The sequence below is a fragment of the Mustela nigripes genome, chromosome 4 (genome assembly GCF_022355385.1).
Source record: "Mustela nigripes isolate SB6536 chromosome 4, MUSNIG.SB6536, whole genome shotgun sequence".
Classification (NCBI taxonomy): Eukaryota; Metazoa; Chordata; class Mammalia; order Carnivora; family Mustelidae; genus Mustela; species Mustela nigripes.
Window position 1 is genome coordinate 55,043,817 of NC_081560.1, and position 22,452 is coordinate 55,066,268.

The 22,452-nt window shown below is 39.0% G+C and overlaps 1 protein-coding gene across 1 annotated transcript; it reads left to right on the plus strand.

Annotated features, from left to right (window-relative positions):
• The first annotated feature begins 518 nt into the window (after positions 1 to 518).
• On the plus strand, positions 519 to 20,305 carry POLR1F (RNA polymerase I subunit F). The gene is made up of 4 exons (XM_059395706.1): positions 519 to 814; positions 13,439 to 13,580; positions 17,237 to 17,445; positions 18,524 to 20,305. The coding sequence occupies exons 1-4, from the start codon at positions 561 to 563 to the stop codon at positions 18,918 to 18,920; spliced, it is 1,002 nt and encodes a 333-aa protein (XP_059251689.1). The 5' UTR covers positions 519 to 560; the 3' UTR covers positions 18,921 to 20,305.
• Positions 20,306 to 22,452: the final 2,147 nt, after the last annotated feature.

A 22,452-nucleotide genomic window follows, 5' to 3' on the forward strand; every position in this document is an offset into this window, starting at 1 on the left:
ACTGAGCCATTTGGGAAATGGTGGTAAGATTTACTGAATGAGTTGTCACAGAGTGAGCAGAGAGTCCAGACGGGAGAAAGGGTTTATTTTAGGATATGTTGTGTTTGAGGCATCTGAGCTGTTTTTTGGGATTGGATTCCCCGCAGAAAATATATTCCCTAACATTTTAAAGTTTATTACTGTATTTTCCACACTTGTAAAACTTACCAGACCACCTTACTACTGGAAATTATCAAAGTGTAAACCCCTATTAAACCCACGTACTAAATCCAAAGAGGACATTTGCGAAAATAAAAGCTTGCCCGCCTTCAATAGAGGACCGGGTGGCTGGTCTTTTTTCCGGCATGCTCAATATCTAAGCTCAGGCTCCTAGCTCCTCCAGTCGTCTCAAGCGTTGAAAAAGTTGCTGCCCCCTGCTGGTCAGATGTGCGTAAGGCAACTCAAGGAGAGAAATGTCCTAGGGGCGTGTCCGCTGGTGGATGACGTAGAAAGCCGGCGTCCTGAGATAGCCAGTTATACCTGCGTCAGCTGTGCTCGCCGCGGGAAACCTGACAAGCCGCATGGCTGCGGGTTGTTCAGAGGCTCCGCCGCCAAAGGCGGCTTCTGAGGGGCCCGTGGTAGGACAGGCCGGCGTCTTGCCTTGCCTGGAGCTGCCGACTTATGCTGCCGCTTGTGCGCTGGTGAGTAGCCGCTACTCTTGCCTGGTGGCGGGCCCGCACCGAAGACACATCGCGCTGTCGCCGCGCTACCTCAACCGGAAACGCACCGGTATCCGGGAACAGCTAGATGCGGAGCTCCTGCGCTATTCCGAGAGGTACCAGTCTCAGTCTTTGCCTCCGCCGAGCGGACAGCGCCGTAAAGCAGCCTGCCACCCCTTCTTTCAGGCCCAGGAGGGGGCGGCGGGAAGAGGTGCTGATGGCGTAGCAGAAAAGGGGTGAATGGGAAAGAAAGCGCCGGCCACCTGGAGCTTAGGCTGGAGGCGGTCTGGAGTCTTCATGCGGCCCCAAAGGCCCCTATCGCCCTAGGTGGGGGTCGTACGGGGTCCACTTCGCAGGCAAGAAGGGAAGCGCAAAGGTGACGTGGATTGTGTCGGCGGAGCGGGTGGAGAAGCTTGTAGAACTGGCGTGTAGGGGTAAGACTAGTCCAGGGCTCTAGAGACCCGGTAGGCCCCGTTCTCTGTATTTTCCCATTTGACGTTGGAAGTTTCGGATACAGTACTTAAATAGTCTCTCATTCTGTAGAAAAGTGCTTATAAAGCATTAGTACGGTCGTTTATTTGTAAGCCGTGAAAGAGTTTCTGTTGTTTATTTTGGCTTTGGTACTTGCGCTGGGTTCTTTTGTCTTGGACCTGATCATGGATGAGGAAAGTACACATTTTGTTTTGTTTTGATTTTTAAAAACAGTTTAATTTGTCTAACTGGCCTGTCTGTTGGGTTTGAGGGTGAAAAAAACCTTTGTGGTCCATTTAATATATTCAGATAAAAACTTGGAGTTACAAAAGTGGAGGGTCGCGGGGGGGGGGGGCATGTGTACTTTAATACTGCAGTAGACGGCTTTGCCTCAGGAGCAAGGGTTCTAAAACTAGGACGAGTGGGATTTCTACCGATTTCTTACTGCTCTTCATGAATTCCACGACTTCCCCTTCCCTCCCCTTTGGGAAATTTGCAGTCTGTTTTCTTGGGCAAGGTATCCAAAGTGTTCACTTTCTCAAGGGATCCTGAGAAGGTTAATAATCAAACAAGTCTAGAATGTACAGCTTACTCCGAACACCAACACACTGGTTGTGTGCCTATTTTGGATACCAGGGTCTTGGGATTAAGAACAAACAAAATCCCTGTTTCAAGAAACTGTAAGCTCTAACAAAGACAGAAAGGTAAGCCAGATAAATCCAACAAAGTGTTAAAATATGACAAATCTAAGGTAAATTACATTAAGAGGAAGAGTAGTGAATTTTATATTAGACCTTTGAGAACAACCTAACAGGAGAAGGGTTGAGATGGTAGTATTTAAAGCAAAAAAGTGTGGCATAAACAAATGGATAGCAGATGTAAAGTAGACTGCTGTGGCCAGAGGATTGTAAGTACTATGTATGGGGAGCAAGGTTTATGTTAGGGGAAAGGTACTGCATGCCGCTGGAGAGGAGGGCAAAACAGAGGTGGAGGGGTGGAGGCAGTGGCAACTCAGGATGGACATTTTTCTTCTTCCTCTCCGCCAGTTGGGTTTTTTTTTGTTTGTTTTTCTTTTTCTTTTTCTCTTTGCTTAAGCAGGCTTAGCATTTCATCCTCTTGGTGCCCTCCAACTCTGAAATATGGTGCGCTCTGGAGAGAGGAGTGCATATGTGGTCTCTGGAACAATCAGATACACAGTTTAAGAAACCACACTTGGTAGCATTCGCCAGTGGCTTAAGGAGAGTGAGACTGGAGACGTGGAGACCAATTAAGGATTGTTACGGTTGTCCAAGAAAAGATGACTAGAGTATGGATTTGAGAGATTTAAGGATATAAAAATGGTTGCAAAATCTGGAAAGAGGCAGTGTTTGAAGTATTTTACCTCTTTGGAACCAATCAGTGCCTCTGCTTGACAGGCTAGGGGGAAGCCACCTGGAGTGTCTCGTCAGAGCCATTACACCAGAGATATAAGGAACTGACTGAATGATAATTTCTGTAACTGAATGGGACATTGTGGCCATGTGGAGCAGGTTGCACTATGAACAGATGAGGACTGCCCACTCTGCACCCTCCTCTCCCCCGACTCCTGTTACCACATTGGGGCATCCCACTAACCCTGTGGGGTAAAGACTCTGACTTACTCAGTGCAAATAAAGCAGCACACATCGAACTATGCATTTCTAATTAGGGACCACTCATTGAATATTATCAAGATATGTAATGTCAGTCAGCCATTTATCCTGTATAGGTAGGTTTACAGACTTTGGGGCCATCCTGTAGAATTAGGAGGACTTACTTCACTTTAAGAAATGAGGAAAAGGGGGTGTTGGGAAGTGGAGGAGGTACAATAAAGTATCCCTGAAATTTAGAAGGCACTTTGAGATTGGAAAACAAAGTGGGGGACTCCATACAGTTGACACTGAGTTTCATTCTGGGTAATTTACAGCGGGGGGGGGGGGGGGGGGGCAGGTGATGATCCAGGCAGCTACATAGCTATGCTCCACAGTGCTGGACCCTAGTTCACATTTAGAGTGGGAAGGAATGTGCAGAGGGCATTGTAGTGAGGTCAGAGGTCTGACACTTAACAGACTTCATGGGGCCACATGTCCTCCAGAAGAGCGGGGAGGAAAGGATGTTACCACTACTAGTTATCTCCCTTCGGCAGCACATATACCATTACTAGTTATCTAAATAACTTCAGGGAAGATCAGAAGGAGCCTTCACCTATTCTGGTCGGGACACTTTCACCTCCAGGGAACCTGGAACCCATACCCCTGAGGGAGGTCATCACTTGGAAATGAACAAGATGGAGGGCCAAACATGGGGTCAGTATTCGTGCACTCTACCTCCGACGTCTTTAGGGCCTGTATGGTGTGTATGGCATGTACAGCTTATGTGCCATTCTTCTGTGATGACCCTAGAGCCAGATACTGGGAGTTGGGCTGCATACCTGTGGCAGTAATATAAGCAGCCACATGAGGTTAATATACCTGTAAGACAAAAGAAAATATAGTATAGTTTCTCAATGACCTGGTACAGAGGTGAGTCATCAACTGAAGGCATCAGCAAAAGTGATCCTTTCCACAAACCCAGCCATCAAAGCAACTTAATTTTAGCATAAGTGGTGCCCCCGACTGTTAATTCCAATCTTTGTCGTAACTATACATTCTTTGCACATTATTCTTTTTTCACATTATTCCTGCAACTTTTTTTTTTAATATTTTATTTATTTATTTGACAGAGATCACAAGTAGGCAGAGAGGCAGACAGAGAGAGAGGAGGAAGCAGGCTCTCCGCCGAGCAGAGAGCCCGACGTGGGGCTCGATCCCAGGACCCCGGGATCATGACCTGAGCCAAAGGCGTAGGCTTTAACCCACTGAGCCACCCAGGCGCCCCTATTCCTGCAACTTTTAAAAATTTATTTCTTTTTTTACATTAAGATTTTCTCCTGTTTTCCCCTCTTTAAATGAGTGTCTTACTTTAGGACAAATTACTATCCCCCCCCCCCCGACAAATATATATTCTCATTTCTCATACTTTCTTACTCAAAGCACATATCTTATTTTCTTTACATACACAGTTGCTTTCCTCATTATTTCCACTAGTCTTTTTAAATAATTTATTTTATTTTGAGAGAGAGCAGGCCTGTGCGGGAAAGAGAGGCAGAGGGAGAGGGGGAGAGAAAATACCAAGCAATCCCAAATTCTGAGTGCAGAGCCCAACTCAGGGCTCAGTCCCATAACCCTGAGATCACGACCTGAGCTGAAATCATGAGTTGGATGCTTAATTGACTGAGCCACCCAGCTGCCCCTCTAGTAGTCTTAATGACGTTTTTAGAATTCTTTTTTTTTTTTTTCTTAAGATTTTAAGATTTTATTTACTTACTTGACAGAGAGCACAAGTGGTGGGGAATGGCAGAGGGAGAGGGAGAAGCAGGCTTCCCACTATTGTTGGAGAGCGGTGAGGGATTCTATCCAAGGACCCTGGGATCCTGACCTGAGCCACCCAGGCACCCAACATTGGTTAGAATTCTTAATGCTTAGAAACTTTACTTTCTAGTGAAAACTAAGTAGTAAGCAGTATTGTTTACAGGTGTACAATATAATGATTCAACATTTCTATACGTTCCTCAGTGCTCATCATAGTAAGTGCACTCTAAATCCCCTTTACCTGTTTCACCCATCTCCTCACCCACTTCCCCTGTGGTAACTCTCAGCTTGTCCTTTTTCATTAAGAGTCTGTTTCTTGGCTTGTGTGTTTTTTCTTTGTTCGTTTGTGTTGTTTCCTAAATTCCACATTTGACCAAATCATATGGTATTTGTGTTTCTGTGAGTGGCTCTTTTCACTTAGTGTTATACCCTGCATTTATCCATGTTGTTGCAAATGGCAAGATTTCATTCTTTTTTTTTTTTTTTAAAGATTTTATTTATTTATCAGAGAGAGAGAGGGAGAGAGCGAGCACAGGCAGACAGAATGGCAGGCAGAGGCAGAGGGAGAAGCAGGCTCCCTGCTGAGCAAGGAGCCTGATGTGGGACTCGATCCCAGGATGCTGGGATCATGACCTGAGCTGAAGGCAGCTGCTTAACCAACTGAGCCACCCTTATGGCTTAGTAATCTATTGTATGTAGACATACCACTTCTTTATCATTTCATCTGTTAATGGACACTTAGGCTACTTTTATAATTTGGCTGTTGTAAATAATGCTGTAATAGACATAGAGATGCATATATCTTTTTAAATTAGTGTTTCTGTATTCCTTGGGTAAACACCTCTGATAGTGGAATTACTAGATCATATGATAATTCTATTTTAATTTTTGGCAGAACTTCCATACTGGTTTTCACAGTTGCTGCACCTGTTTGATTTCCAACAAAAGTGCAAAAGGGTTCCCTTTTCTCCACATTTGCCAAGACTTGTTGCTTGTATTTTTGATTTCGACCATTGTGACAGGTGTGAGGTGATAGCCCATTGTGGTTTTGATTTGCATTTCGCTAATGAGTGATGATGAGCATCTTTTCATGTATCTGTGGGCCATCAGTATGTCTTTGGAAAAACGTTCATGCTTTCCCCCCATTTTTAAATTGGATTATTTGGGGTTTTTTTGGTGTTGGCTTATGTAAGTTATTTGTATCTTTTGGATATTAATTCTTTACCAGATATGTCATTTGCAAATACTGTCTCCCATTTGGTAGGTTGCCTTTTAGTTTTGATGATTGTTTCCTTTGCTATGCAGAAGCTTTCGATTTTGATGTAGTCCTGGTAGTTTTATTCTTAGTTTCTCTTGCCTCGGGAGACATAGCTAGAAAAAGTGTGGCTAGGGTTGATGTCAGAGAAATCACTGCCTGTGCTCTCTTCTAGGATTTTTATGGTTTCAAGTCTCCCAGTTAGGTCTTCAGTCCAATTTGAGTTTATTTTTGTGTATGGTAAGAAAGTGGTCTAATTTCATTATTTCACATGTAGTTGTCCAGTTTTCCCAACACCATTTGTTGAAGAGAATGTCTTTTTCCCATTGGACATTCTTGGCTCCTTTGTTGCACACTAATTGAGCTTATATTCATGGGTGTGTTTCATGGGCTGTTATGTTCCATTGATCTTATGTGTCTATTTTGCGCCCCTACCATATTGTTTTTATTATTATAACTATAGTATAACTTGAAATCTGGGATTGTCACATTTCTGGTTTTGTTCTTTTTCAAGATTGTTTTGGCTATTCGGGGTGTTTTGTGGTTCCTTAGAAATTTTAGGATTATTTGTTCAGGTTCTGTGAAAAATTCTGTTAGGATTTTGATAGGGATTGCATTAAAGTTCTATATTGCTTTGGATACTGTGGGTATTTTAACAGTATTGGTTCTTCCAATTCATGAGCATGGAATATCGTTCCATCTGTTTGCATTGTCTTAAGTTTCTTTAAAATTTTAGAGAAATGGGGGGGGCGCCAAAGGAAGAAGGGGAGAGAAACTGAAGCAGACTCCATGCTGAGTGTGGAGTGCGATGTGGGGCTTAATCTCATGACCCTGAGATCACAACTTAAACTGAAACCAAGACTCAGATGCTTAACCAACTGTGCCATCCAGGCACCCTGTCTTCAATTTTTCATCAGTGTTTTATAGTCTTCAGAGAATGGGTATTTCACCTCCTTACTTCAGTTCATTCTTTTTTTTTTTTTAAGATTATATTTTGTTTATTTGAGGGAGAGAGAGAATGAGAGTGAGAACATGAAAGGGGAAAGGTCAGAGGAAGAAGCAGGCTCCCTGGTGAGCAGGGAGCCTGATGTGGGACTCCAGGATCATGACCTGAGCCAAAGGCAGTCGCCCAACCAACTGAGCCACCCAGATGCCCCCAGTTAAGTTCATTCTTTAGCATTTTACTATTTTTGGTGCATTTGTAAGTGGGATTGTTTTCTTAATTTTTTTCTGCTACATTATTAGTGTATAAAAGTGCAATGGATTTCTGTATGTTGATTTTGTATTCTGTGACCTTACCAAATTCATGTATCAGTTCTAGTAGTTATTTGGTGGATCTAGTAGTTATTTGTATGTAGTATACAGTATCTAGTAGTTATTTGGCTTTTCTTTCTTTGTTTGTTTGTTTTTTTTTTTTTTTAAGATTTTATTTATTTGAGAGAGAGCAGGAGAAAGAGCACCAGGAGAGGGGAGGGGAAGAAGCATACTCCCTGCTCAGCAGGGAGCCAGACTTGGGGCTAGATCGCAGATCCCTGGGATCATGAGGTGAACCAAAGGCAGATGCTTAACTAACTGAGCCGCCCAGTCTCCCCAAGTCTTTCAGGTTTTTCATATATAGTATTATGTCATGTACAGTGAATGAAATTTTTGTTTCTTCCTCGCCAATTTGGATGCCTTTTGTTTCTTTTCATTGTATGATTGCTGTGGCTGGCACTTCCAGAACTCTGTTGAATAAAAGTGGTGAGAGTGGACATTTTTTATTTTGTTCCTGTTCTTTGGGGGAGAGCTCTCAGTTTTTCACTATCAAGTATGATGTTAGCTGTGGGTTTTTCATATATGACCTTTATTATATTAAGGTATGTTCCCTCTAACCTAGATTATTGAGGGTTTTCATCCTGAATGGCTGTAGCACTTTATTAAATGCCTCTTCTACCTCATTTGAAATTAGGGGGGTATTTTTGTTTTTTGTTTGTTTAAGATTTTATTTATCCAGGGAGCCTGAGTGGCTCAGTCAGTTAAATATCTGCCTTCAGCTCAGGTCATGATCCCAGGTCCTGGAATTGAATCCTGCATGGGGCTCCCTTCTCAGCAGGGAGTCTACTTCTCCCTTTTTGTCTGCCTGCTGCTTATGCTCTTTGCCTCTCTCTAAAATTAATTAATTAATTAGTTAGTTACTTTAAAAAAAGATTTTATTTATCCATTGAGAGAGACCATGCACATGTGCACAAGCCAGGGCAAGGGGCAAAGGGCGAGGAAGAAGCAGACTCCACTGTGTAGGGATCCCGACTTGGGGCTCCATCCCAGGACCATGAGATCATGGCCTGAGCCAAAGCAGATATGCCTAACCAACTGAGCCACCCAGCTGCCCTGAAATGACAGTTTTTAGTCTGTTTTTGATGTGGTATATCACATTGATTTGCAAGTATTGAACCTTTCTTGCTTCACAGAAAGAAATCCCACCTGTTCATGGGGATAATTTATTTAACATATTGATGGATTTATTTTGTTGAGGAATTTTGTATCTATGTTCATCAGAAATATTGGCCTATGGTTCTTTTTTGTGTGTTTCTTTTGGTATCAGAATAATGCTGGCTTCGGAATGAATATGGACGCTTTTTTTTTTTTTTTAACTCTTCTGTTTTTTAGGACACTTTGAAAATAAGTATTTAAACGTGTGGTAGAATTTACCTCTGAAGTGATTTGGCCCTGGACTGTTATTTTTTGAGCATTTTTAGGTTATTTATTCAATTTCATTGCTGGTAATCAGTCTGTTCAAATTTTCTGTTTCTCTTTTATTTGGTTTTGGATGGTTCTTAGTTTCTAGGCAATTATCCAATTCTTCTAGGTTGTCTAATTTGTTGGTATATAATTTTTAATAATGTCTTAAAATGTTTTGTATTTCTCTGATGGTTATTTCTCCTCTTTCAATTCTGATTTTGAGTTTTCTCTCTTGATGAGTATGGCTAAGATTTATCAATTTTGTTAATCTGTGATTTGGAGACTATTCTGTGTGCATTTGAAAAGAATGTATTTTATGCTCTAGAATGGTATGTTCTGTGTATATCTGTTAGATCCATCTGTTCGGATGTGTCATTCAGAGTCACTGTTCTGTTGATTTTTCTGTTTGGATGATCTCTCTATTGATGGAGGTGGGGTATTAAAGTCTCTGCTATTACATTACTGTTGATTACTTCCTTGTTTGTTATTGTGTTTAATGGTGATGAGTTCCTTTAACTTTTGTCTGAGAAATCCTTTATCTCTCCAATTCTGAATAATAGCCTTGCTGGATAGAGTATCCTTATGGGTTTTTTTCTTTGAATATATCAAGCCACTCCTTGCTGCTGAAAACTCCACTGAAGCCTTAAGGAGTTTCCTTTATGTAACTGTTTTCTTTTCTCTTGATGCTTTTAAAATTCTCTTTTTATCATTTTTTTTTTTTTAATATTTTCATTACTCTGTGTCTTGGTGTGGACATCTTTGGGTTGCTTTTGTCTGGAGACCTCTGTGCTTCCTAGATCTAGATGTCTAGTTCCTTCCCCAGACTTAGGAAGTTTTTAGCTGTTATTTCTTCAAATAAATTTTCTGCTCCCATTTCTTTTTTTCCTTCTGGGATCCTCATAATGCAAATGTTAATAAACTTGATAGTGTCCTGAGTTCCTTTAATCCATTTTCATTTTTTATGATCTGTTTCTTTCTCCTGTTCATCTTGATCGCTTTCTATTACACTGTCCTTGAGGTCGCTGATCCATTCTTCTGCATCCTCCAGCTATGATTTATTCCCTCTAGTATATTTTTAATTTCACTTATTGAGTTCTTCATATCTAAGTTGTTTCTTGTATGTTTTGTATTTCTTTGTTGAGGGCCTCACTGATATCCTCCACTCTTTTCTCAAATACAGTGATCATCTTTATGATCACTACTTTCTCTATTAGGTATATTACTTACTCCTTCTCATTTTGTCTAATTCTTTGTTAGGAAAGTCATCTGCTCTTGCAAGTAATGCCCTAATAAACAAGAGGTCGTGTAATGCCCTGCAGTGCAGTGTTTCCTATTCACCAGAACCTGGCATTTCAGGGGTGTCTCTTATGTGTGTTGTGTATGCCCTGCTTTTGTGGCTGAGCCATGTTTTCCTTCAGGCTAGTCACCTTCAATGGCTCTCTCTGCCTGGGTGGGCAGGGTTTGATCCTTGTGTTGTTAGTAGGCTGGTCTGGGGCCACCATGGGCTTGGATGGAGCCAGAGCAGTTTTTTGCCAGAGCTGTGTTAGCACCAAAGTCAAGAGTGCTTTCCCTGTGTGGTCATCTGAAGTTTCTGTTGGTGGGCTGGGTCTGCAGTTAGACCAGATGTCTGTCTCCAGTCCACTCCTGGGGCTGATGTTGCACTGGTGTGTGCTGTAATTTTCCCTCTCCCAGGGGCAGGTGTCACTTTAGAGTGGTGCTGGCCCCTGTTGGGGCTACAGGCACAGTGCAAGGCTTGCAGCACTACTTTGGATGGGCTTCAGACAAGATCTACAAGGAGAACGGGGGAGCTGGGTGTGCTACACACAGTGTGAGCAAGATTGACTACATTGGTCTGCTGTAGGGGAGGAGATAAAGCAGCCTGGGAAAACTCCTTCAGAGGACTGGAGGGAGTAGATCCACACAAATGTGTGGCTGGGGCATGCTTTAAAAAGCAAACTAAGTGGAGGTTGTAGTGTTGTGTTGGGTCCTGCAGCTGTCCCTGTATTCAGGATGGGGTGGGTACTGGGGAGGAAAGTGGTGCCCACCAGCTCTTTTGTTATTGAAGAAATCTCCCCAAGTTCCCTGCCTCTCCATCCCATGCTCTGAGATTATTAAATAAATCTCCTTCCTGTGTACCCGAGGTATTTTTCAAACCGCTGTATCTCAGCTGGGCTGTTTGTTGTGCTGTCTCTTCAAGGGCAGGGACTCTGTTTTCTTTTTTTTTTTTTAAGATTTTATTTATTTATTTGGCAGACAGAGATCACAAGTAGGCAGAAAGGCAGGCAGAGAGAGAGGAGGAAGCAGGCTCCCTGCAGAGCAGAGAGCCCGATGTGGGTGGGGCTCGATCCCAGGACCCTGGGATCATGACCTGAGCAGAAAGCAGAGGTTTTAACCCACTGAGCCACCCGGGTGCCCCAGGGACTCCATTTTCTATTCCCCTCCTACTTCTTAAGGTATTGAGGCTATTGATTTGTAAATCAATATTTATTTAAAAACAAAATAACATGTTGATTATTTATTTTAAAACAAAACAAAAAACAAAATAACAAGGAGAAGCCAGGCCCCTCCGGTTTTCAAAGCCAAATGTTACAGGGATTTGTCTTGTCAGTGCAGCCCACCAACCTGGGAAGAGGTCTTCTTTCCCCTCTCTGCCCTCAAGGAGTCCCTCCCACCCAGGGTCATTCCTCCTCTCTGGTGCAGTCTTTCAATAAGCATAAAACATGTTTATGAACAGATCCAAATTTATCCTTATTTTTTCTGTAATAAGACAAAAGTAGACAAACCTATGTTTAGCAATCAATATTTTCAGTATTTTATTTGGAAAAAAATTTGTATGTCCAAAGCTCTGTTACGAAGGTAGATTGATGCAGAGGTTTTGAGTTGACAACCCAGAAAAAATACAGTCTCTCCATTGGTGAAATGCTTTTCTGAAGTAGTGAGTAGTTCTCAATAGAGTTTCCTATTTAATCTACCCTTGAATTTGCTACTTCTTTCCTGGAAATTTTAATGTATACTGAAATGATGCAAATATGACTTGATGCTGATATGTTATATATGTGTGTGTGCATGTGTGTATATATAAATATATAAAGTATATATGTATTAACACACATACACATTTAGATACATGTGTATATATATATAAAGAAGTGTGTATATGTATATATATGTATATATGCATATATATACACATATATTTAAAAGTGTGTATATGTATAAGTGTGAATACGTATATATATGTATATATGCACATATATATATAGTATTTAGAATTAGATTCAGTGTCCACCTATTTATAAGTCCATTTATTACCTCTTCCAGAGGTCATGTAGACTTCTGGGTTTTTTGTGCCTTGATGACTGTCCTAGTGATGTAGTTCCTGCTTGGGAAAACACATGCTGAAATTAACAGTTGAAAAAAATGCTTTCTGGGGCGCCTGGGTGGTTCAGTGGGTTAAGCCGCTGCCTTCGGCTCAGGTCATGATCTCAGGGTCCTGGGATGGAGTCCCGCATCAGGCTCTCTGCTCAGCAGGGAGCCTGCTTCCCTCTCTCTCTCTCTCTCTCTCTCTCTGCCTGCCTCTCCATCTACTTGTGATTTCTCTCTGTCAAATAAATGAATAAAATCTTTAAAAAAAAAAAAAAGAAAGAAAGAAAAAAATGCTTTCTGGAGTAAGCCTTTTGAGTTTTTGGTCTTGATTTGATAGTTATTAAAGTTCCTTTCCAGTGGTTTCTGGCTGTTTTATTTAAGCAACAGCTGTTAGGGATAAATTCTTTCTCTTATGCTATGTGAGTAGTTTTAGAAATTTAGTAGAGTTCGACAAAAATGTTCTGTGCTCTCAAGGATCTTACAGTAGTGTGTGGAATGCAAATATACACAAATAGTCAATAAAATGAGATTAAGTTCAGTGTGATGCTGTGGCACTGTGTCTTTTAAAGATTTTATTTGTTCGACAGAGTGACAAGGAGAGAGGGAACACAAACAGGGAGTGGAAGAGGGAGAAGCAAACCTACTGCCGAGCAAAGAGCCCGAAGTGGGGCTCCATCCCAGGACCCTGGGACCATGACCTGAGCTGAAGGCAGATGCCTAATGACTGAGCCACCCAGGCACCCCGTCACTCTGTCTTTTAGAGGAGGAGTGATTTCAGCCTTGCCTTGGAGAGTCTGGGAAGTTTTCTTGAACAAAGTATTGGGTGTGGTAGTGAAGCCACCAGGTGTACCTCCTTAGTAATTAAAATTTCTTAAATACTTGGAAATGACATTTAGACATAGTAATTGCCCCCAGTCCTGTCATACTGTGTAGACTAAGTGGCAAAATCAGGTCTTAATAAGTAAAACTATGTATTTCATTTATTAGCATTTCTATTTATTACTAACAGTTGCAGTTTGAGGATTTTTCTCCCTTAAGTCATTGGCTTTAATATTCAGGAACTTCACCTGTGACTCTAATATTTCTCTTACTGAGGGTCATCTGTGCAGAAATTCATTTATGGTAGATAATACCAAAATTACCTTGATCCAGTTATACTCAGAAATAGAGAAATTTTTCTTGCAAGTCTTTTTTTCCCTCTCATTCTCGCATGACTGGAATTCAAGTGCATAGCTAATAGATCAACCTACTGCTCATGTAGAATTGGACATTTTGTTTCTGGGTACTTATTTTGAGTAATCATTTTTAACTTCATCAGTATATCTGAAACCCTTTGGTGAAATTGAATTACTCAAGTTGTTAGGGATTAATCATATGCTGTTGTGTTTTGGCATATGAGGTTATGTTTAAGAGGTATATAATTTTTAGACTCAGTATATTTAATCAGTATGATAATGGCTTATTTTAAGAGAAGATTAAAATTTTATTTTCTTTTTTAATAGCCTTTTAGGTGTCCCCATTGCATATGACAACATCAAAGTAGTGGGTGAACTGGGAGATATTTATGATGATCAAGGACACATTCATCTTAACATAGAAGCAGATTTTGTTATTTTCTGTCCTGAACCGGGACAAAAGCTTATGGTATGTATGTATTTATATATATATATATATATTCTTTTTTCCCCCTAAGCTTTCTTTGTATAGTTGTATAATAGTGTAATATGAAAAATTTTAAGAGACTTGGGAAGCAAATGGATTGGTGTTGTTGGTTCCTAAAAAATTTACCATCAGTTCAACACTGGTAAGTTTTTAAAAACTCCATTCTTCTAAAACTCCTTGAATGTGCAGAGAGTGTGTCTCAGAATTTATTCTCTTCTTTGGATAGCACCAGAATGATCTTAAGCAGTGGAAAAAAAAATAACAATGAAGTTTATTATTTCTTAATTATACACAAATAGTTTCTTTATAAAGGATTCAAATCATATAGTAGTGTATCAAAGAGGAGTTGAAAATTCAGAGTGTTGTGGGAGCAGGCAGGTAATGAAAGTGAATGAAGGATGAGGTCAGGGCACCTATAATGTGCCATGGCCCTGTGGGGTAGGTCTTTTAGTTTTTCAGGAGAAGCAGGAAATACATAGATTGATGTGAAGTTGACTGAACTATACCCCATTATGCTCTGCATTTGTCTTTCTCATCTACCAGCACTTCCCGTGTGTTTGCACTTTTACATACACATACATTTATTTTTTTAATGAAAAATGTTATAGGAATTGCTTAATCACTAACACTTTATTGCTACTAAAATACAGGTCAAATTTTACTGTCAGAATCTATAAGACATTTTTAATTTTAAGAAGTTGTTCATTATTAAAGTGGTAGAGTATTGTGGGCCTGCCCAGCTGGGATCCTACAACCAGCCTCCATAACAGTTATATGGCTATAGTATAGCTTTTCTTCTCTAATAAAATTGGCAGTAGATTTGTACTTAAAAATTCCCACATGTATCTGCTTTGTGTAAGTTACTGTAAATGTACACATGGAAATACTATACAGAAAGTATGAAATAAAAAAATCAGTCCTTTTACTTTCCTACAATAAGTTCCAGTCTTTAAATAAATTTAGACAGTTCGTTTTTTGTTTTTTTTAAATATCAGGAATAATTTACATACAACAAAATGCACAGATCAGAGTGTGCAGTTCAGTCATTTCTGTGAAGAGCATATATACCATTCTATTTTGGAAAGAGCCTCATGCCCTTTCCGGTTCAGTCCTCTCTCTTCTAGATACAATCATTGTTTTGAATGCATTTATTATAAAATTAGTTTTACTCATTCTTGAATTTCATGATAATGGAATTTTCATTACACAGTGTTTGAAAATCTGACCTCTTTTGCTCAACGTGTTTTTGCATTTCATCCATGCTGTTTGGTGTATTGGTAGTTTATTTCTTTTTGTTATTCATAGTATTTGGTTATATGATTGTATCGTAATTTAATTGCCCATCTTTATTGATTGACATTTGAGTTGCTTCCAGTACGAAGCTATTATGAATAAAGCTGTGAATGTACATTTTCATTTCTCCTAAGTCAGAGGGTAGGTATTTTTTTACCTTTACGAAAAACAGGCTAATTTCCCATTTAGTACTACTAGTTGTTCTGCATCCTTGACAGCATTTGGTTTTGTCAGTCTTTTAATTTTACTTAGGGGCATATACTAGTTTCTCATTATGATTTTAATTTGCATTTCTTCTGTGAGCTCTTTTTCATGTGTTTCAGTAAGGGGCCTATTCAAGTAATTTGCCCATTTTTTTTTTTAAGATTTTATTTATTTATTTGTCAGAGAGAGAGGGAGAGCGAGCACAGGCAGACAGAGAGGCAGGCAGAGGCAGAGGGAGAAGCAGGCTCCCCGCCGAGCAAGGAGCTGCATGCAGGACTCGATCCCAGGACCCCGGGATCATGACCTGAGCCGAAGACAGCTGCTTAACCAACTGCAGCTGCAGGCGTCCCAATTTGCCCATTTTTAAGTGGGTTTTTGTATTATTGAGGTTTTGAGTAGTTCTATTTATAGTCTTTCTACAAATCCTTTTCAGATAAATGTATTGTGAGTACTTTCCCCCAGTCTGGGACTTGTCTCTTAACTTGTAATGGTATCATTTCATAAACGGAAGTTTTTAATATTGATGAGGTCCAATTTGTCCTATTTTTATGGTTACTGCTTTCTGGATCCTATTTAAGAAACTTGCCTACTCTTAGATTGTGAAGATAGTTTCTGTAAGCCTTGTAGAATTTTTTAGTTTTAGGTTTTCCATTTAGATCTATAACCCATCTTTAATTTTTGTGTGTAGTGTGAAGTAGGCCCTTGAAATCCATTTTCTTATTCATATGGTTGTTTAGTTGTTCCAGAACTCTAAATTGAAGAGTTTACTTTTGTGTTATTTCTTAAATTGATACACTTTATTCTTTTACAGCAGTTTTAGATTTACAGAAAAAGTGAGTTGAAAAAGAATACCTCTCTTCGCTCTCCCACTACAGCACACAGTTACTCCTATCACTGACATCTTACGTTAGTGGGAATACATTGGTTACGGTTAAGCTGATATCACTACATTAATTCTAGACTTTTAAAATAAATAGTTTTCTCTGTTGTACCTCCTAAAACCCATGGAATGTACAACACAATGACATGTGTCCCCTGTTCCTGTAGTGTATTGAATAATTGGGCACGGCTCTAAAAATTCTGTGTATTTTATCTGTTTATCCCTCTCCCTCCTTCCATCGTCTTGAATCCTGGCAACTACTGATCTTCTTTACTGTCTCCATAGTTTACCTTCTCTGGAATTTCATATAGTTGGAATCCTATTGTATGTAGCCTTTTCAGCTTGCTGCCTCTGACTTAGCAGTATGCATTTCTTTTCATGGCTTGATAGGTTTGTTTTGTTTTGTTTTACTGTTGAATAAGTACTCCATTGCATAGCTGCAGTTTGTCCGTACCATCCAGCATGTGCCATTGGGAACACCAGCCCTTGATAATGACACCCAAAGAATTTTCTATGTTGCTAACATTAAACATGGCTGTATACATGTTAGCGTCAAAGTTTAAAACAGATGATTTTAGAAAAGCATTTCAGATGTTCATTTATGTATGTTACATATGTTGATTCTTAGGGGAAGAAAACTAAGGCTTTTTAAAAAACTTTGAGCTTAAAATCATATAGCATGTATTTTAAAGCTTCTAAAAATGCTATTGTGATTCAAAGTAGCCCTGCTCAGGATCTACATAGGAAGGGTAAACTGTCTTCTGATACATTGCTGAAGTTAAGGAAGAAGCGAAATAAGGTTCTTTAAGCTTTGAAACTCAGACTGTTTATAGAAATATAATATGGCTCCCAGTTATAGAAAGCATATGCTTCCTGCTTTGAGGTCTTTTCACATTTAGGTTATATCAAAGAGTATTTTCTGCTTGGTTTCAGTATGGTTATAATCTATTCCCCAGGGAATCCTGTAGTGGGAGCTAAGGAGTTTGTTTTGTTTTTGCTTCTTTAGGGGTAGGAAGAATAGTTTTTTATTCAGTTAGTAAGTAATTGCATATCAACTGCCTAAGTTTGGGCTTTCTAAAAACTAGTATTCTAAAATGATTGTTTAGTATAACGTAAATTTTAAAAACTTTTCCTATATCAAATTACAGCATATTTTGGATGTTTTCTCTTTGAAGATCAGTTTGAAGCTTAAGAAGTTTTCACTTATTTTTAAAGTCTTTGGATTTCTTGATTTTTATTTTTTTTCCTCCTTTCTTCCCAGGGTACAGTTAATAAAGTGTCCTCCAGCCACATTGGCTGTTTAGTACATGGGTGTTTCAATGCCTCCATCCCTAAACCTGAGCATATGCCTGCTGAACAGTGGCAGAACCTGGAGATAAACGTGGGTGATGAACTAGAATTTGAAGTATTTCGTTTGGACTCAGATGCTGCTGGAGTATTCTGCATTCGGGGAAAATTAAATATCACTAGGTCAGTTCCTAATCAGATTATTTTAATTTTGATACTTAGTCATTTCTGTTTAATTCTGAATAATATAAGCCCCTCATTTAAAATAAATTTTATTAGAATTTCCATGCTTCTAAACCATAAAATCAATGTAAATAGGAATCTTAAGTGCTGTGGCAAAGCACTGAATATTCCGAAGCTCTACACATCTAGCTAACTCTTCTGTATTTTACTAACTCGGTCTTACTATTTTCTAGTTTAATTTGTTAACCAAAAGCTTGATCATATTGCATAGCTCTTAGGCTTCTATTTTTACACAGCTTAAACAAAAAAATTTGATTGTCATTATGCCAGGTAGATAATTTAATTTTCTGGTATTGAAATTCTTGTAAGAACTATTGTCATCTTGAGAATGGAGTGAAGAGGAAAAAATAGCTTTGGGAGTATTGTTGGTGTTAATTTTTTTTTTTTTTATTTTCCCTTGATTATTAAAAGTATGGGTTAACGTTTTAGAACTGTTGTCCAATAGAACTTTCTGTGATGATAGAAATGTGTGGTGTATTTGTGTAGTATCTTATATGTAGCTAATATTACTACATAGGACTCTGCAGTTCCAGAGGGCTACTGCATTGATCCTTGTTTTTATTTTAGTGTTAACTCATAACTTTGAAAGTAATATCGCTTCAAGCACTATTAAGAGAAAAAAATGAAATGAGGATTGATAGAGTAGATGAACTCCATTTATTTCATAGATGATGGAACTATATTTTATCACTGGTCAGATATGTGGCTCTTAAGCCACACATGGTAGGGTAAGGTTTATTGTAACCAATTTTTTCTAAACCAAACCTAAATTTAGAAGCTACTTTTGATAAAATTTGCCATTTCTGTGTATGAAAACAATCCGGAAGAAGTACTTTGGAAAAAATTGTAACCTTTCTCAGACATTTTAATGGGCTAAGGGATAACAGAATATTAGAAATTTATGCCATACTTTATCTTGTCCTGCTGTCATTTAGGAAAAAAAAAAACAGTATATTCTTGATTTCATCTTACTCCTTTTGTTTATTGCTCTGTAAATTTTTTTCAACTGTTAATTCAGTTTACAGACCAAGTGCTCTGGAGTTTCTGAAGAAATAACAGAAACTGGCCCTGAAGAAATTACTGAAAAACCTCTCAAGAAGAAAAAGAAAAAAAAGAAAGACCCAGAGTCATATGAAGTGGAAAGTGGTAATAGAGAGCTAGCAGATTATGCTGATGCCACAATGAACAAAGAGACAGACCTGCAGATTGATAATGACCTCTGGAAGGATGCACCAAAGAAGAAGAAGAAGAAAAAGCACCAGGAAGATCAGGACCAGGATCCTGTTTTCCAAGGCAGTGACTCCAGCGGTTACCAGAGTGACCATAAAAAGAAAAAAAAGAAAAGAAAACACAGTGAGGAAGCTGAATTTACCCCACTTTTGGAACACTCACCTAAAAAGAAAAGAGAAAAGTAATTTTCTTTAATGAATTTTAAATATTCAGCTTTTTAAAGATTTAGATAAAAGATGGATTAAATGTGGGAATAGTATGAAATGCTGGTATATTCCTGTAGTCTACAAAACAGGAAACATTTGATTAGGAGTTTTTGGTGCTTAAATTATTAATGTGATCATTACTGTGGGAAACACCAATATTATTAAACAGCCATTTTATTGTATACAAAATAAAAAGGTAAGAGTTATTCTTTCAAATCTTAACATTTTCCCAGTTTTTACATTTCAAATAAAATTATTTCTATACTCTGAAGACTGGCAAAAGGACTTTGTAATATAGTGTTATTCATAATCATTTAAGAATGAGTTGGAGCTTTTTTTTTTTTTTTCTTTTTAATGGGTTTGACCTTTAGTCATGATTTTTAGATTGGGGGAGTGGGTGCAGGTCATGGCTACTACCATGTTTCTGGGCTCAAGTTAGAATGGTTTGCCAAAGGAGTTCCTGAAGTCTCCAGAGCTCTTAAGAACCATGCCACTATTAACAGTTGACTATTCTTGCCTTCCAGATGGAGGGCGGTTGATAGAGAAGGCTGTTTCCTTATATTATTCTGCTTTTGCTGTGTTTGGAGCCGTAGAGTCTGATTAAGACATGATAAATGCTATTGGTCCAAGTGGGAATTTCTCAACTACTTAATGATTAAGAAAAAATTCCATTGAGAAAATGTGGACTTTTTTAACTACTAGAAAACACTGAGTAATGAAATGACAAGCTGTTTCAAGCTAATAATCAAAGCATGGCCACATTCATTGAATTAACAGTACCTGACCATATGGCTGTGTGTAACACATCTAAGGAAAGATGTAGTTCCTTCCATTATGGAGTGTCAGAGGAGATACAGATGCGCACACATACGTGAGTAAATACAGAGAATTAGTAATTCTGATAAGTACTAACAAGACTGACTATTCATGTTAGCTGTGTTAATATCTCTAAGAGGATGGGTAGATGAAATGAACTTCACATGGCAACTATTCTGTTTTTTTCTAGTATCTGATATTGCACTGGTTTCACATGGTTTAATTTTAATATTTAAATTCTGCTAGTAGTATATCTTGATCCAAATCTGTAATGATAGAATATAGAATTTGGGGAGTAGTATTCACATGTTTGTCCCCAAGTAAATTAGTAAGACCAAACAATGCAAAGACACAGACCAGTTTCTTTTCCTACAATTTAATGTGGGTATTGAGCCCTTAAAATATGGCTAATACAAATTAACATGTGCTATCAGTATAAAGTCCAAGATTCTGAAGATGTACAAATAATGTAAAATATCTCAATTTTGTATATTGGTGAAATTCTATTTTTGGTATATAGTATGTTAAATAAAATTTATATTCAGTTTTTTGTTTTTGTCTTTTTGCAGGTAAAAGATTTAAAATGGAATGTGAGGCTCATTAGTATTTTTTTGAGGATTTCTGTATTTAGGTTCATCAGAGATAATGGCCTGTAGGCTTTTGGGTTTTTTTTTTTATTGGTAGTATTTATATATGTTTTTTGGTATCAGATTAATCCTCAACAAAACATTAGCAAACAATATCCAACAATACATACAATACGTTAAATACAGCAGTGCGTTAAAATCATTCATCACAATCAAGGGATTTACTCCAGGGTTGCAGCTGTGGCTCAGTATTGGCAAATCCATCTGTCATGGGCTATATCACATTGAGAGAAAGGATAAAAACCACATGATCTCAGTAGATTCAGAAAAATCACTTTGCAAATACAACACCATTTGTAATAAAAACTCAACAATACAGGTTTACACGCTACATACCTCACCATAATAAAGACTATATGAAAAAACACAAAGCTAATCTCATACTCAGTAGTGAAAGGCTGAATTTTTCCTCTGACATCAGGAACAAGACAAGGATGTCCACTTTCACCACTTATATTCTACATAGTACTGAATCGGGCCTCATGTTCTTACACCATACCAATACAGAAGACCAACTGAAGACAGAAAAGTGAGAACTAAGACAAAACTCCTGGAAGAAAACAGGCATTAATTTTTTGACATTAGCTCTAACACCATTTTTCTAGGGGTATCTTCTAAGGCAAGGAAACACATTAAGCAAGTGAGACTCCAGGGAAATGATGGCTTTTGCACAGCAAAGGAAGCCAACAAACAAAAAGGCAAGCTACTGCATAGGAGAAGGTTTTTGCAAATGATATATCCAATAAAGGGTTAACATCTACACTATATATAAAGTACTTACACATCTCAACACCAAAAGCAAACCCCAAATAATCTGATTTTAAAAATGGGTAGAGGACCTGAATAGACACTTTTTCCAAAGAAGACATACAGATGGCTGGCCAACAGACATGAAAATATGGTCACCATCACTAATGATCAGGAATATGCAAATCAAAACCACAATGAGATTATCACTATACACAGGTCAGAGTGATTAGAATCAAAAAGACAAGGAACAAGTGTTGATGAGGATGTGGCAAAAAGGGAAATTCTTGCACTGTTGGTGGGAATATAAACTAGTGAAGCCACTGTAGAAACTATATGGAAACTAATTTTTGGAGTGGTGGGGTGGGGGGGGGGCAGCAAAAGACTTAAGGGAAGACGGTGGAATTAGGAAGATCCTGAACTCACCTCTTCCAAGGGACACACTGAGATAAGTCACATGAGTGAGCTCAGAAAATGACCAGCAGAACAGAGTTCCCACAATTCATGGTGGATAAGAGGCCACAGCTAAAAGAGGGGGGGGGGCGCCTGGGTGGCTCAGTGGGTTAAGCCGCTGAGGCTTCGGTCATGATCTCAGGGTCCTGGGATGGAGTCCCGCATCGGGCTCTCTGCTCAGCAGGGAGCCTGCTTCCCTCTCTCTCTGCCTGCTTCTCCATCTACTTGTGATTTCTGTCAAATAAAAAATAAATAAATAAATAAATAAATAAAAATAAAGAGTAGGAGGGGGGTGGAGACATGATTGAGAATTAAACCCTCATTGAGACACAGGGGACCTGCACCAGGAAGACAAGTCCCCTTAACATTTGTCTTTGAAAACCAAAGGTGCTTAACTTTGTTAGTTTTGCAATCATCAGGGCATAACACTGAGTACTTAAAATTTACATACTTAGTTTCAGGAGAGCTGAGGGCCATAGGAAACTGATTCTCTATGGGCCCTTAAAGGCCCATAACCTGCCTGAGTTATAGCATGGAAGCAGCAATTTGAAAAGTGCCTAGGGTATACATGAATATTGACTAATACCTATTTATGCTAGAGGGGAAGGGACAGAAGAGTTCTCCAAGAACAAAATATTTGACAGGTACCATTTCCCTCCATCCACAGGCTGGATAAGTAGACACTTGGTAGAACAAGCATACTCCATCTATCTTGCCTAAGACTTTATGCTCCACCCCCATGCTCTGCGTATCTGACCCATCCAACTCACAAATCGGCAGGTGTCTGCAATGTAGCTTCTGTCTCAACACACCCTACAAGCAGCAGCAGGAACTGGCACCATTCCAAA